The 15857-nt window shown below is 48.9% G+C and overlaps 1 protein-coding gene across 2 annotated transcripts in view; it reads right to left on the bottom strand.

The window, feature by feature from the left end:
• Positions 1-14435: 14435 nt before the first annotated feature.
• LOC144160522 (uncharacterized) overlaps positions 14436-15857 on the bottom strand; it is a 54443-nt gene continuing 53021 nt past the window's right edge. For both annotated transcript variants that reach the window (XM_077691791.1, XM_077691792.1), the window contains one exon: positions 14436-14631. In XM_077691791.1, the coding sequence (XP_077547917.1) occupies positions 14486-14631 (146 nt within the window). In that variant the 3' untranslated portion in view covers positions 14436-14485. The remainder of the gene's footprint in view (positions 14632-15857) is intronic.

Below are 15857 nucleotides of genomic sequence, written 5' to 3'. Positions count from 1 at the left end.
TCTTCTTTTACTTAGAAGATGCTGCTCGAACTTGGTTCGAGAACCATGAGAGCTCTTTGACCGACTGGACTCAATTCAAGAGGGAGTTCCTTAAGACCTTCACTACCGTTGTGAGAAAAGAGCGAGCTGCGCTTTTGCTTGAAACTCGAACGCAGCACCCCAACGAAGGAGTCGTGATTTTCGTTGAGGAGATGAAGCGACTTTTTCGTCGTGCGGACCCTGAAATGACCGAGGAAAAGAAGCTCAGGTTTCTAATGCGAGGAGTGAAGCAAGAGCTTTTTGCTTGTCTAGTCCGTAACCCTCCGAAGACAGTGGCCGAATTCGCGTCGGAGGCGGCCGCGATGGAGAAGACGCTAGAAATTCGAACCAGGCAGTACGACCGCCCTGTCAACGCGCTGTTCTCGGAGACCATCGGTGCTGCAAATGGAAGCTCCGATATATTGCGAGAGACCATCCGAGCAGTGGTCAGGGAGGAGCTTCGGAAGCTTTTTCCAACGACGCCGCAACCTCAAGTGGCTTCCCTGACCGACGTAATCCGAGAAGAAGTCCAAAACGCACTGGGAACTTCTACGCCGTCGGAAGCACCCCGCGAACCACAAGCCATGACCTACTCCTCGGCTGTTCGTCAACCCCGCCCTGCTCCAACCCGTCGTCAAGAGGCTGAGCCATACCGCCGTCCAACGCCGCCCGCCCGACGCCCTGTAGACCAATACCAGACGCCAAGGAAGACCGACGTGTGGCGAACGCCCGATAATCGCCCGCTGTGCTACCACTGCGGAGAGGCCGACCACATCTACCGTCGCTGTCCCTACAAGAGGCTCGGTTTGCGAGGGTTCTCCGTCGACGCCCCACGCCCCCGATACGGCCAGCGCCCTGCTGAGATCGAAGAATACCTCTCCAACACCAACCGAGGACCAGCCCGCTTCAACCGTTCACCGTCGCCCTACCCGTCTCAGTCACCAAACCGCCGCAGCACTGCTGAATTCTCACGTGGAAGGTCCCCCAGCCCACGCGGGGGAAACTAAAAGCAGCAACTTCGGGAGGTAAAGTTGCACAACGGCGGAAAAATGAAAACCCTCCAACGACGCAGCGACTCGCTGAAGACCATCATTCACGACATGCCCTCATCCCGACGACCCGACCTAGCCCTAACGAGACTCCTGAACACGACGACAGCTACACGGCGCGACGCGTACCCGACCTGACCGAGACGTCCGTTGAGAAGACGACGACAACGACGATGCACAGTGCCCGACCATCAACACGTACAAGCAGAGATACGACGCCCCGACGAACCCGCAACTCGAGGACGACTGCATCTGACGTCAAGGTGTCCATCGACGGCTTTGACGTAGTCGCCCTCGTAGACACGGGAGCTGACTATTCGGTAATGAGCGGACCATTTGCGTCTAAACTGAAGAAAGTTATGACCAGATGGGACGGTCCGCACATACGCACAGCAGGAGGCCACCTCGTGACGCCAAGTGGAACGTGCACATCGCGCGTCACCATAGACGGCACAACGTACCCTGCGGCGTTCGTCGTTCTGCCTAACTGCTCCCGCGACGTGATTCTCGGAATGGACTTTTTGACGGACAACGGCGCAATAATTGATCTGCAGACCAAGTCGATAACATTTTCCTCCAATCACTCCACGACGCCGCAGCCGAACCCCGATCACCGTGCTGCTGTCAGGATCGCCGACGATCACATCACCCTGCCACCCCGCGCAAGCTTGATGATCGCCGTCTACTGTGAGGATGCTGCTTCTGACATCGACGCTATCGTAGAGAGTGATCGAAGGTTGCTTCTCGACCGCGGTGTCTCCGTCGCAAGAGGCATTGCGCACTTTAAGCAACGCCAATCTCACGTTTTGGTCACTAATTTCACCGAAGAGTACCAGCATTTAAACAAGGGAGCTGCAATTGCGTTCCTCGAAGAAACGCAAGGAGCAAGTGATGTGATCGCAGTCGCCGACTTTGAACGCACACCCGTAGAAACATTCAAGCTCCCGCAGCCATTCGATGTGAATCCGGCGCTACCGCAAGAACAACGGAAAAAAGTATTGGCTTTGCTGCGTCGCTATAGCGAATGTTTTTCGTCGAGCGCAAAACTACGTCAGACCCCTCTAGCGAAGCACCGAATAATAACCGAAGATGGAGCCCGACCTACCCGACAGTCACCGTACCGCGTCTCTTCACACGAACGGGAAGCCATCCGGACTCAAGTCGACGACATGCTGAGCGATGACATTATACAGCCATCGAAAAGCCCCTGGGCTGCGCCCGTCGTACTCGTAAAGAAAAAAGACGGCACATTAAGGTTTTGCGTTGACTACCGGCGACTGAACAAAATCACGAAAAAGGACGTGTACCCCCTCCCCCGAATCGACGACGCCCTCGACCACCTCTGCCACGCGAAGTACTTCTCATCGATGGACCTGAAGACCGGCTACTGGCAAATTGAAGTGGACGAGAGAGACCGAGAGAAGACTGCATTTATAACCCCAGACGGCCTATACGAGTTCAAGGTGATGCCGTTTGGGCTGTGCACAGCACCAGCGACGTTTCAAAGAGTCATGGACACTGTGCTAGCTGGCCTTAAGTGGCACACCTGCCTCGTATACCTCGACGACGTAGTGGTATTCGCCCGGACTTTCGACGAACACCTTGCAAGGTTGGAGTCTGTACTCGAGGCCATTCGTACGTCGGGGTTGACGCTGAAGCCTGAAAAGTGCCGTTTCGCATACGGGGAACTCAAGTTCTTGGGCCACGTCGTCAACGCCGCGGGAGTCCTACCTGACCCGGCAAAAACTTCAGCCATTGCGAACTTCCCAAGGCCAAAAGACAAGAAGGGCGTGCGGAGATTTCTCGGGCTGTGCGCATACTACCGGCGCTTCGTCGCAAACTTCGCACGCATTGCAGAGCCACTCACGCGCTTGACGAAAGATAGCACCCCTTTCAGCTGGGAAAACGACCAAGAAAAAGCATTCGGCGAGCTGCAAAAACGCCTGCAAAGCCCGCCCGTGCTCGCTCATTTCGACGAAAATGCCGAAACGGAAATGCATACGGACGCCAGTGATATAGGCTTGGGTGCCGTCCTTGTCCAAAAGCAAAGCGGCTGCGAAAGGGTAATCGCCTATGCTAGCCGTGGTCTGTCGAAGGAGGAGAAAAACTATTCTGCCTCTGAGAAAGAGTGCCTGGCTATTATATGGGCGATTTCAAAATTTCGCCCATACGTGTATGGAAGGCCATTCAAGGTTGTAACAGACCACCATGCGCTGTGTTGGCTCGCCAATTTGGAGGACCCCTCTGGCCGTCTTGGGCGGTGGAGCTTGCGCCTGCAGGAGTTCGACGTTACAGTCGTTTATAAATCCGGCAGGAAACACTCCGACGCCGACTGCCTGTCCCGCGCCCCCGTCGACCCACCACCACAAGACTCTGATGAAGACAGCGCGTTCTTCGGGATCGTGACGGAGAGCGACCTAGCCGCCCAGCAGCGTGCCGACCCCGACTTACGCGTCATAATCGAGTACCTCGAGGGATGCAACGTTGCCGTTCCTAGGACCTTCAAACGCAGTTTACCAGCATTCAGCCTGAGAAACTCCGTCCTTGTGAAGAAGAATTTCAGCCCCGGAACAAGAGCGAATTACCTTCTCGTCATCCCCGCGGACCTTCGTGACGAAATTTTGGAGGCGTGCCACGACGACCCGTCTTCCGGACATCTGGGCACAGCCCGCACTATTGGAAAAATCAAGGCGAGGTACTACTGGCCCGGCCTTACCTCTGACGTCACCCACTACGTCCGGAGCTGCCGTGACTGCCAGCGACGAAAAACGCCGCCGACAAGACCCGCCGGACTTCTGCAACCGATCGCCGTCCCATCGAGACCATTTCAACAGATTGGAATGGACCTTTTAGGCCCGTTCCCTACGTCACGATCACAGAACAAGTGGATTGTCGTAGCGACAGACTACATGACGCGCTACGCAGAGACCGCCGCTCTTCCGAGGGGGACTGCACAAGAAGTGGCGAAGTTCTTTATAAGCCAAGTTGTGCTGCGACATGGAGCCCCGGAAGTCCTAATCACAGACCGCGGAACGGCATTTACTGCGGAGCTGATGCAAGGAGTATTACGCTACAGCAACACGGATCACCGAAGAACGACGGCGTACCACCCCCAAACGAACGGACTAACAGAACGTCTGAACAAGACAATCGCAGATATGCTGTCAATGTACGTTGACGTTGAACATAAGACTTGGGACGAAGTGCTCCCGTATGTCACGTTTGCGTACAACACGGCTATCCAGGAGACGACACAGCTGACGCCGTTCGAGCTTGTCTACGGTAGAAGGCCGACTACGATGCTCGACGCCATGCTTCCGCACGTAGAAGACGACGACCTCAACGCCGACGTCCACGGATATCTTCAACGTGCGGAGGAGGCCCGCCAGCTCGCTCGAGTTCGTATAACGGACCAGCAGCTGGTGGATGCGGGCCGCTACAACCTCCGACGCCGAGACGCCGAGTACCAACCAGGGGATCGTGTGTGGGTTTGGACTCCCATCCGACGACGCGGACTCAGTGAGAAGCTCCTGCGACGGTATTTCGGACCCTACCAGATTCTACGACGTGTTGGCCAACTTACCTACGAAGTGATCCCCGATGGTGACTCCGGCACATCACGACGACGCACGCGGCCTGAAGTCGTCCACGTGGTTCGCTTAAAACCTTTCTACGGACGATGACCAACTTTTATTTTCATTTGTTCTGACTGTCGCTTATGTTAGCATCGGGTCGATGCACTCTTAGAGGGGGGGGGTAATGCCGCGAACCATACATTGGGTTTGTTTATTTGTGTTTTGCTTTTACCGCCCGGCTGCGCCGGTCTGTGTTATCTCTGCGCCAAGGGAAGCGCGTGTTCCATTCTTTCTTTCTGTGCCGCATGTGTTATCTGTTGTGATAGAGAGAGCATTCCGATCTAACGTGAACAGCCCAGAATAATCTTCTTGGATCTACTATGTTCTCGATGCGAATCGACGTTTCGAGAACCACGCGCGCCAAAAGATAAAAAGCCTGCAGTGCGGACGCCGGGGCATTCGATTCGACGACACTCGCCTGTGCAAGTCACTTTGTTGACCGCTGCTTCGCCGCCTCTGTATTCTTTTGAGTTGTTAGGGGAGCACAAGTTCGCTCCAATAAACGTGTTTCTCATTCAACACCACTGCATCGTCCTTGTCTTCGTGACACTATGATTCTACAAGGCATGGAGCATATTCTTACTTCTTAACGGCACCCGAGAACCACAGCGTGCTGAAGTAGCTGCAAAAGCCGGATTATTGTCATTCACGTCCTCGTTGAAGACACAAAGCTCGCTGCATACAAATCTAAACATTTCCCAGGGATGTACCAAATCACCTACCACTTCACCAAGCAGATATACATTCACATTGCCGTGAACTATGCACTCTGTTTGTATACTCCTGTTTCGTTTTTTTATCATCTGGCAGCGCCATGCTGTGTTATCAGTGTTTCAAGCAAAGTACATGCATCCTTTCTTTTTTTTTTGAATGAGGCTACCTTAATTTGATAAGGAGAGTGTTTGGCCGTGACGTAACTAGCCTAGAATAATCTTCTTGAAGCTCCGGAGTTGTCGTTGAAATTCTACATTTGGAGAAACAGTCGCGCCGAAGGATAAATACTCCCAGTCAGCCACAGCGGTTTTCGGTTCGACGATGCCGGTGCGCGCACGTCACTTCTTTTACCGCTTCTACGCCGCTTGTATTTTCTCTGAGTTTTTGAGGAACACAAGTTCGCTCCACTAAACTTTTATTCCTAAAACCTCCGTCACTTTTGGCTAGGTGACAATATGAACTTCAGCGTTTTTGGCGAAATAATTAGGACATGACTAGAACAACGAAATTAGGAAGACGACTGGCCAGGCGCTTTTTCTGTGGTCGTTGTCATAGTCGCGCTCCAAATATTTCACCAAATATGGACCAATTGCCCAAGAGTGTGTTCTAGTGAACTTGAGCACACGCATGCACGCGTTTTCAACTATAATATTTGATATTCGTCTTTCAGACACTTTGTTATATCACGCATAATTTTCGGTATTTTGTTGCGCCTGTTGTTGTAGCTCCCGCTTGCTATCGGGGGGAGCGGACTGTCAGAAACGGTCAGCTAAAACTCTGTATTGATCAGTATCAGCATCTTGATTATAGGCCTAGTTGGTTGCTTTATTCGTTTTTACCCCTCATCCGGGATCAGAATTTCTTTTCGGAGGGGGGCGTAAATTTCTGCATTTGCCGTGAAATTAAAATACCCTGCCTTTTATTTCTTCGAACTCAAAACTATGCCTTTGTAAACAATTGACAAAAAAAAGTTCCACCATACGTTTCGTTTGAGTTCACATGTCCTTACTTAAGGGCTGGCTTGTTCCAGAAACATAAACGCCTCTGCAAGCATCACTGAAACCACACCTCAGGTTTAAAAATTTACTTTTTAAATCATTTAGTCCGGGAGAGTAGCAAGGGACCGTTCTAGCGCTCGGGACTGTGGGATTTATTACGTTGTTGAGCAACTGCTCTTCCTTTGGCAGGGATATTCTCATTCACGGCAGTATAAGTTGCCGATAGAAGAGAAGTTGTTTTTTTTCGAAAAAAGTTCTTCAATAGTTAGCCTGCTTACATGCTGTCAGGGTGAAAGCCCAGAATCACCTTTTCAACTGCTCATTTGTGTTTGCGTCTCTTTCTACCATATCATTTGTTTGTGTTTTGACGCTATAAACTCCCACAGGCCGACTGCCCGCAATTCACACCGCATCTTCCGCAGAGTCAGCTTAGATTAGTGGAGCTAGTCTTCGCCGTGATTCAACATAATTCTGTGCACACAACGTCTGGGAACGGGTTACTCCACAGGAAAGGGAAGCGTGCTTTTCTCTACACCATCCCCCTTTCCGGCAAATAGCCTGCCTTGTTGGCGGAAGTAATCGTCTACCCGAATAATAGAATGGAATTGGGAGTTTAAGCAGGTAAGACGGCGATACAAAAATGATAACACACTGCGAGACCATTTTGGAAGTGTCAGTATTTTCACATTCGCGTCATCTGATGATGCATCACATGGTATTTAGTTGTGATGAGCTAGACTTATGTTAGATGTATTAACGGTGCTTCTGTCATAGATTACAAATTTATGGCTTCCAGAACCTCTATTTCACTTGAGTATCGTCTTATTAGGTCTGCAAACAACCCATTTATTTTCGGTGGTTGTTGTAAGTTTTCCGCCGCAGAATGGAAGCAATTTAAACCCGTACTAAGCGGGACATCATTCCTCTACGCCACTTTACCTGAGTTCAACAAAGCCCACTCAGTATTTTGGTCAGTGGAAATACCCGCACGGCTGGTTGCAGCCGTTTAGACAAACTTCATTTTTTATTGTAAATCTCATCATGGATTCTTTCCTTTCACAATCCCTAGTATCGGCGACCATAATATTGTTGTCGTCAAAATGTCCTCTGCTACAGACTCCCACGTGGCTGAACCACTCAGCTTTTTTATATAAAAAGGTGACCATCCGTCACCGTCTACTGACCTCGCCGCCGTGTACGCCTGAGCCCCGTTCCCCACGTTTATTGTTAGATCTGTAGGCTCACAGGAATTCATTTAGAGCAGATAAACTGTCTTTAACATAAACTTTAATTCCTTGCAGTATCGTGCCGGCCAGGCGGCGCAAAGATAAGCAATGCTAAACGAGAAAGACAGAAATTAACGCTTGTTTGACTGTGACAACACAACACTTTGGAGCTTCATCACTTTCTTCGACCCTGGCGTAAACACGCTAAAACGAGACTATGGACAAGTGCTCCCTTGACTTTTTTGACTCAGGATTGGCTGAGGATCTCTACTTTTGAAGTCATGAGATATTTTCTCCTGACATTGAATGGCTTTTTGTAGGTTGTTATTTTTTCATTCTACTCCGTCTTGGATTCATTTTTCTCTATAGCTAATTTCCCATTTTTTTCTCTCCTCACTATGTTCACAGCCCCCTGAAGTAGCAAGCACGCCACCCGAAAAGCTAGCCTCATGAGAATTCATAAAAGCTTTCTCTTTTTCCCTGCCTACTGTCCTCCGCCTCTGTGGTAATTTTATTCGAATGTGCCTTTTTCTTAAAGACCACGCGTGACTTGAACAGCTTCCCAGGTAAATCTGTCTCCGCGCCTTCTTTCTTTTTGTTTAAGGTTTATGCAAGTTTTTTTTAATAATGATTGCTGTGCTTTGCTGTCGCGTTCGGCATTTGCAGACTTTTCTTGTTCTGTAAAACTCGTATTGCTGTTTCTTTAATTTTCACAACGTAATGTCACGCTTCTTTAAACTACTACTTTTTTATATTATGCACCCATTATTCGGGGCCTTTTTTATTAAATAATGGCTGTATTGTATTACTCTACTCAGTCTCCTCCTTGAATATTTCCCTTCAGGGCGATGTATCCTTTTGCAGAAAAATGAACAAACAAATATTAATGATTTTCCGTCCTCTCCAGAACAAACTTCAGAGATCGCGAAAGCTAAAGTGCGTAAAAACCTTCGCTGAAAGTATGTCCGATCGATCACCAAAGTTTGAAAGGCCCATATCTACAAGGAAGATAAAACAAAGAACAAACCCGTGCGCCAATTTTTTGAAATATAATTGAAACGCATAAACGACTGATTTAAATGTATACCGAGACCTGGGATATGAGGTGAAGGTATACCATTGTACTCCTTCTTTAATAGCGATGCATGTATTGGGTTATCTAGAACCGTTCCTTTATTGCAATTTTCCAAAAGCTTTCAAAGTTAGACTTGGCCTCCCCGCCCAAACCTCTACCTGTCGTTTATTCCAACTCGGAATCCACAACACCATCGAAGAACTCCTGGAAGCTCAACGCAACAGCCAACTCACCAGACTTCTCCTTACGACTACCGGCCGACACGTACTCCAGGTCCTCGGATACCCGACCCCACCTGCTTCACAGGCCCTTCAGCGCATTTCATCTTCAATCCGCTCCCACATTAGTGTATCCAAAATTCCTAATATGTACCCAGAATTCAACCAAGGTAGAAGACTCTCCCGGGTTAAGCATCTTCGATCACAAGTCTACTTTCACCGCCGTACTCCTTACACCGACGCCGCCCTCTAACCCTCACGCCAGGCTCATGGTCTGGTGGTTGTAAACTCAGAAGGCACACTTCTCCCCTACCTCGCAACTCTATCGACATCAACCACCCCTGCCGAAGAATTTGCCATAGCCATCGCCGCTACAACTGGCTCCGAATACCTTACAATATGAACAGATTCCCAGCAAGCCTGCCGTAACATTCAACGTGGGCGCATCTCAGTTCCCGCATTACGCACACTCGCATCGATCAATCCCCTCCCCGAGCTGTACATCGTCTGGACCCCTGGCCACTCGTCCCTCGAGAGAAATGAGGCGGCTCACGCCGCTGCCAGCGCCCTTCCACACCGGGCATTTCCCTCAGGAACAGAACCCACGGTCCGGCCTCCTCCCCCTACCGCTGTTCCATCGCCCTACCACGACATCCTGCATCATTACGCAACCTTCGCCTCACTTTCCCTCAACCTCACCCTCAACTAACCAAAGAGGAAGCAATCATCTGGCTTCGATTGCAAACAAACACCCATTACAACGCACTCATCCTCCACGCTATCTCCCCTACCCAATACACCCTCACCTGTCACTTCTGCCCCTCTCTTAATACTACCTACCACATGATGTGGGCCTGTCAAAACACCCCTTGGCTTACCCCCAATCTCAAACATTCCCCAGTGGAGTGGGAGGGCCTGCTGACCAGCTCCTGTCATGCTGACCATATCTTTCTGGTAAACCGTGCCAGGGCTGCAGCCGAGGCCCAAGAGTACCTAGACTGAGGCGAACCCACCCCAGCGAGTGACAGCTCAGCCACCACCGTTTGCTGTAATAAATGTTTACTCTCTCTATCTCAGGTAACCGTTCTGACACAATTTTGACACTGCGAACTATTGTCTCGTTTTGTCGAGGTAGAGTACTGTATTAGAAAGACAATGAATACCTAACCTGTTTAGGCGACACGAAATAAATGTTTCGCCGAGCGATCCGCGATAGCCGCCTGCCGCCAGATCGACCACGACAAGTTTGGTGGTATCGGGGATCTGTTCAAGACGAACGAATGTTATTGCTTGTAAGGGCGATGAATTTTTCCCCTGATCAATTATATTTTTCCTTGAGGATGCGGCGAAACTGAGATGGGCCGCTCGCGCCTCTCGACAAAACTCGTAAAATCAGTTTGCCTTAAGTGAACGGACTCAGTGAATGTATTTTTTTGCGGCCTCACGACGCTCGAGTATGGAGCGGGTGTACTAGGCCAGTAACATTAACTATCATGAAATAATGACTACCGATCGAAATTTCAGTGCCACTGCCTCAAGCTACGCAGTAAGCATATTTGGCTGCTATGTGTACACTCACAATGACGATGAATCGTTTCGCGATTTCCCTAGGGAAATAGCCAACAAAGCAATCGGTCACTTGCGTGGAGCACGACATCATCGCAATATGTTTATTGAAACAATTTTTGCCTTTTGCTCTTTATATTTTTATTTCGTTGCTGCTTATTCTCCTTTTTAATTCTTTCATGCTTTTTCTTTCCCTTTTCCCCTCGACATGAAATCGTGTGTACGCCACTGTCTCAGGGGGACGCAAAGAAACCAAAAGCACAGAGCGTACACGCTTCCTGAGGCACCGCGCTTTGCTTAAGCGAACCTCGAAAACAACAATGAATGAGCTTTGCTTTGTATGTAGCAGCGCGCAAAGCATTTTGAAAAAACATTCTTGGTACGCAGTCGCAACAGCACCAACCCTCAGAATGACTCGTTTAGGCTGTTCTGTCGGGCACTGATTATCCGAAAGCGTCACTCGTCAGTTGACCTTACGGTAGAGGAAGACGTTGCGGAGGTTGTAGCTGCAGAAAGCTACATGCAGGTGCGAGGGCCACAGCTAGAATAGCTAGATCCCCCACCTGAAATACATGCGGTCAGCGATAGTACGAACCAACGGCAAATTGTTCCTTTCGGAAGCCGCGCGGCCAGGCCGGGCCATCGGCGCAGGCGCGTTCTGCCAACTACCGCCGCATTCGCGGCCGCTAGCAGGTGCCACCCGTCGCGCACGTGCGCTTCGTGGCATCACGGTGTTTACATCTAGGCAGAGGTCCATTGTGACTTTAAATCGAGAACAACGAGCAACCGGGCCGCTTTAAATGTAACGTACATCAATATCTGTGCCCTGGATGACGGCTTTGGAACTGAAGGCTCACGCTTGAGCCCAACGTCGTCCTCTTGCGTGCTCGATTATTACATCAGCTTTATCCCAGCTTTGTCTCCACACGAAGCGTCGCGGCCAATCATGGTGGCAGTCTGGCACATACCTCTTTCGCGGTAAATGTGCTCTTTAGGCCGGTCCATAGTCGCTATTAGTGTTAATGCATACCCCGTAGGCTGCCACATGACGAATCGCAGTGAGTTTCTGATGTTATACCAGTGCACAGCCGCATCGGCAGCCAGTGATAGGAGAATTCTGGACGCGTGTGTTTACATTTGAGTTAAAAAGGTTGTTGTACCGTCGTTGTCCCACCGACTATGCCAATGATGGCGACGCCAGATTTTAGCACAAGAGGCAGAGTAAGGATATCGCCATAAATGTCCCGTGTTAGGCTTTCGCCATCACACCTCTGTACCTGTGTTCTCACGCGTTATCATTGTGGAAATCGCATGTACGAAAAAGGAAGAATCCCCAGGAGTGAATTACAGACCTCAACTCGAGAACACTCACCTTGGTTGGATTGCACACATCCAGCTGTTGGCATACTGCTTAATAGGAGTGTTTGAAGGACGTAGGACGCGCTGACATCAGACCGAAATGCTTCGGACATAGTTGCCTTGTCGAGCGTCTACCATCGACTGAGGAGCCATCCCCCGCTATTAACCCAAATACATTATTGCACTGCCCAGCGAAACTTACGCCTCATGCACCGCGCATGCTGAGGCAGCGCCGTGGCAGTCCACCGGACTTCGCCACATGTACAATATTCCACATCACGCCCCTCTTCTCCGGTTTCCTCAGGAATAAGGAGTTGATACGTATATATAGCTTTTGTTATGCTGAAAAGAAAAGTCCCCCAAATAGATTATTACAATATTAAACTCTCGAAATGCTTTGTCGCCATCTTTAGTGTGCTGTGACCACGTTGGGTATCCATGCACTGCCTTTGTCGCGTAGTGTAACATGCAAGAAATCGGTCCAACCCTAGTAGCCAGCCAGCCGAGGCCGCGCTATCGGCTATTGGTGGTCGTAGAGCATACCCCGCTTTGTCATAATTGCACTGATCTCATCATAGTTATTTGTGGCGGTAACACTGAATATATGAGTTCAGAACCCCAGGGCTAGCATTTCACGCCAATCTCAGATTCTGGCACGCATTCTTGGCAAAGGCGAAAAAATCATGCACCCCTCCATCTAGCGATGACGATGGTTGAACGTGAAGCTTTCTCGTCATGAATTCTTTGGTTTGGCGAATCCCACACTGCGAGTATGGGCTACTGTGGAGGTATGTATCACTTTTCTGGAATACCCACAGCAACTTTCGAGTGTGCACCTGTAGTCCTAATGTTTGAGTTTGGGTTGTACGGCGCGAACCGATATCTGCTTCTTTGAGTGGGTGCCGGTTTGAGGTGTTAAACCCCAAGATATTACGTTACGCCCAACGTCCTAAGCCTGAAAATGGGAAGTTAGGCTTAAGGTGTTGTGGCTGACAGCCTTACCGCACGCAGAGCAACGCCATTCTCATCTTACGTGGGCCTGTGGCGAGAGAGAGACTAAACATATTTATTGTTTCTTAGTAAAGAGTTTTTAGGGTGGCGTGCTCATTCCTGGAGTCCATTGGCACGGGCCGCGTCTTCTGCCCTCTCCACCAACTTGCGCCGGACGTCGAGGAAAGAGGTGGCCAAGGCGCTCTCCGAAAGCTCATAAGTGTGGAAGAGATTGGGCGGGTCAAGTGGGCTTTGTGTACAGCCGCCGACCATATGAAGAACAGTAAAGCTTGATGTCGGGCTAGTTGGTGTAACATGAGTTTGAAGGTACGTTGCGCTTTCTGTGACCACAAAGACTTGCACGGGAAAAGACTTGCACACCAGTCTGACTCCCGCTCCCCATCTATCTGGAATTTGTTGTTGCATTCTGTGTTTTCTATATATGTTTTTGTTTTGTTCCGAATAAATGAGTTGCTAGTGCGCCGTCCTCTCGTGAAAGTCTTCGTTTTTTTCCCGTGCAAGTCTTTGTGTTCACAGCGAGCGCAACGTACCTTCAAACTCATATGAAGAAGTGTTCCAAATTCTTCGCAGAAGCGGCACAAATGGGGATACAGGGTGGGGGCGATGTAGCGGTTTCTGCGAGGGTGGGGGTAGGTATTAGTTAGCAGGGCACGAAGTATTCTATAGTGGCCCTAAAACTGCCGATGTTCACCTCACAGCATGACGTTATGCCTATTTACGTCCCGCTGTCTCACGCCTGCGCCACTTCCTCCCTCTCCTGCACATCAACCTTTAGTGGAAGGGGCGTAGTGGTGCTTTCGCCAAGCTTTGCAAGAAAGCGTTTTAATTTTCTACACATCACCCACAATCATCATGATCTTCTGAAAGAATTAGTTTTCCTGCAGGACGTACGCATGTTACGGAAGCCACCACTGAGATCACTGAAGCTTTGCTTTAAAAACTTTCAGCTAACTCCAGCGTATTGTGCCCACGTCTGGTTTCGAATATTTGTTTCGAAAGAAATATTTTCTTGTTCGTTTACTGGTAAAAGCCAACAAATAAGGCTGTTTTCGAAACTGATATTACATGCACGTCAAAAGGTGAGGATGATGTGAAATCAGATAGCCCTGTAAAAACCTCAAATATGAGCTGCCGTTACTGAAAATACTTCTATAACTTTGTTAACTTTTTGGAGATATTTGGCACTCTAACACTGGAAACCAAGATACAAGTTATGTTAGAGTACTATCTTCGGTGTAGTGTCATCGGTATGTCAAATAGCATATGCATGCTTTTGACGCATCAGTAAAACCTTAGAAACAGCACAATTGAAAAGCGTGGAAAAGGCACACATAGCAGAGAAAAAACGAAACTTGATGCACAAAATAACTTGATTCTTCTACTGCATTATGTAGCGAGAGGAAAAAAATTTTTAAAGAGGGCTCTGCCACAATAGATAAAGCAATAGACGGCATACGGGAGTAATTCTACGGCAGCGCCTCCTCCGACTGTACAGTTTTCCCGCGCAGAGTTACGCTGCTTTCTCAAAAAAATAATTCTCCACTGAAAGGCACAACTTTTGGTCGAAACGCCATTTTATTGATTAACAAGTCTGTGTATTTTTTATGGAAGGCTTATCACCAGTACCGCCGGTTGCAGCGCCCCGTGTTGCAAACCCTCCGTCTTGCGCACGTCGTGCAACGTCTTCCGTATCCACCATATCCGCTGTATCCACCATACCCACCGGTGCCTCCGTATCCTCCGTATCCACCGTAACCACCTCCTACATGAACACATAGACACCCCAATTTAAGCGTGTTCACTTTGAAATAAAATTCAATACGTAATCGTCAAAAACAAACTTCGGCAGCAGTAAACAAAATTTGCCGTAGCGGCCGGGCCAACTCAGTGGGCGTTGTTGATAAGTTACAAACTATTTCGACAGGAAATATGGCTATTTCCCTGTCAAGTTTTATCTTGCAAAATTGTGCATGCCAGCGAAAGGACTCTTAGTGTTTACAAAAAGTTGCATTCGCGGGTCTTTAGGCTGCACAAATCTCACTTCCTTCGAAGAAAAACCGCGCAAAAGACAGGACGAAGAAAGGAACCACTAAACACGGGCGCTGACCTCAGGAACCAGGAACGAGTAGGAAGCACTAACCAGAACGCCTGTGGTTAGTGGTTCCTTTCTTCGTCCTGTTTTTTGCGCAGTTTTTTTTTATTAAAATCTAGCAACTCGCCGTTCAACAAACACTGTTGCAGTATATTTCACTTTCTTCGCTTCAAGTCGGTTTCTTCAGAACGCTTCATCATGTAAACATATAGGTTAGTTTGCCTATTTCTGCTGTAAGAATATCAACTCTACTGACTAAACTCCTACTGCGCAACATTTGTTTTATTGTTGCGCTGCAATCCCGTAAGCGCAGCCTTAAACATTTCCGCATGTAAACTTGGCTATTCTGTGTATAACGTTATCGGATCAGTAGCGACTCCACTTTTTATTTCTGAATACGCAAGCAAAATACCTGATCACAGCGCAAAAACCGGGTTCTAAAGCACAAACGTAGTGCATTTCGGTTGTAAGCTTTGCCGTTTTTGAACGAAAATATTCCTGAATTCGTTTATATTTCCAAAAAAATGGCAATGCACACGCAAAATACCTAAGATACATACTGTATTTACTCGCGTAATGATCGCACTTTTTGTCCAAAAATGTGATGCATAGTTAGGGGTCAGCGCAAAAGGTAGTCAGCGAAAAAAACGCAAGTCGCAGGTCAGAATGTTTCGATGTCTCATGAACATAATAAACGTAACCAATAAGAACATATTAAAAACTACACTGACCACCGAATGACCCCCGAGTGATGCAAAATGCAGTGTTTTCATTACGGAACGCGCCGGAATTACTGCATTACAAAATGCGCCGGAACGAGTTTGCTGTGAGGTGAGAACAGGTCGACCAATAAGTGGCTGCTGCTGTCACAGTGTGAGACATAAAGACATGGCTGC

The sequence above is a fragment of the Haemaphysalis longicornis genome, unplaced genomic scaffold, assembly GCF_048455015.1.
Source record: "Haemaphysalis longicornis isolate Haplotype H1 unplaced genomic scaffold, Haemaphysalis longicornis Haplotype H1 scaffold_101, whole genome shotgun sequence".
Lineage (NCBI taxonomy): Eukaryota > Metazoa > Arthropoda > Arachnida > Ixodida > Ixodidae > Haemaphysalis > Haemaphysalis longicornis.
The sequence above is the reverse complement of the archived record's forward strand: the minus strand, read 5'-3'. Positions and strand labels throughout refer to the sequence as shown.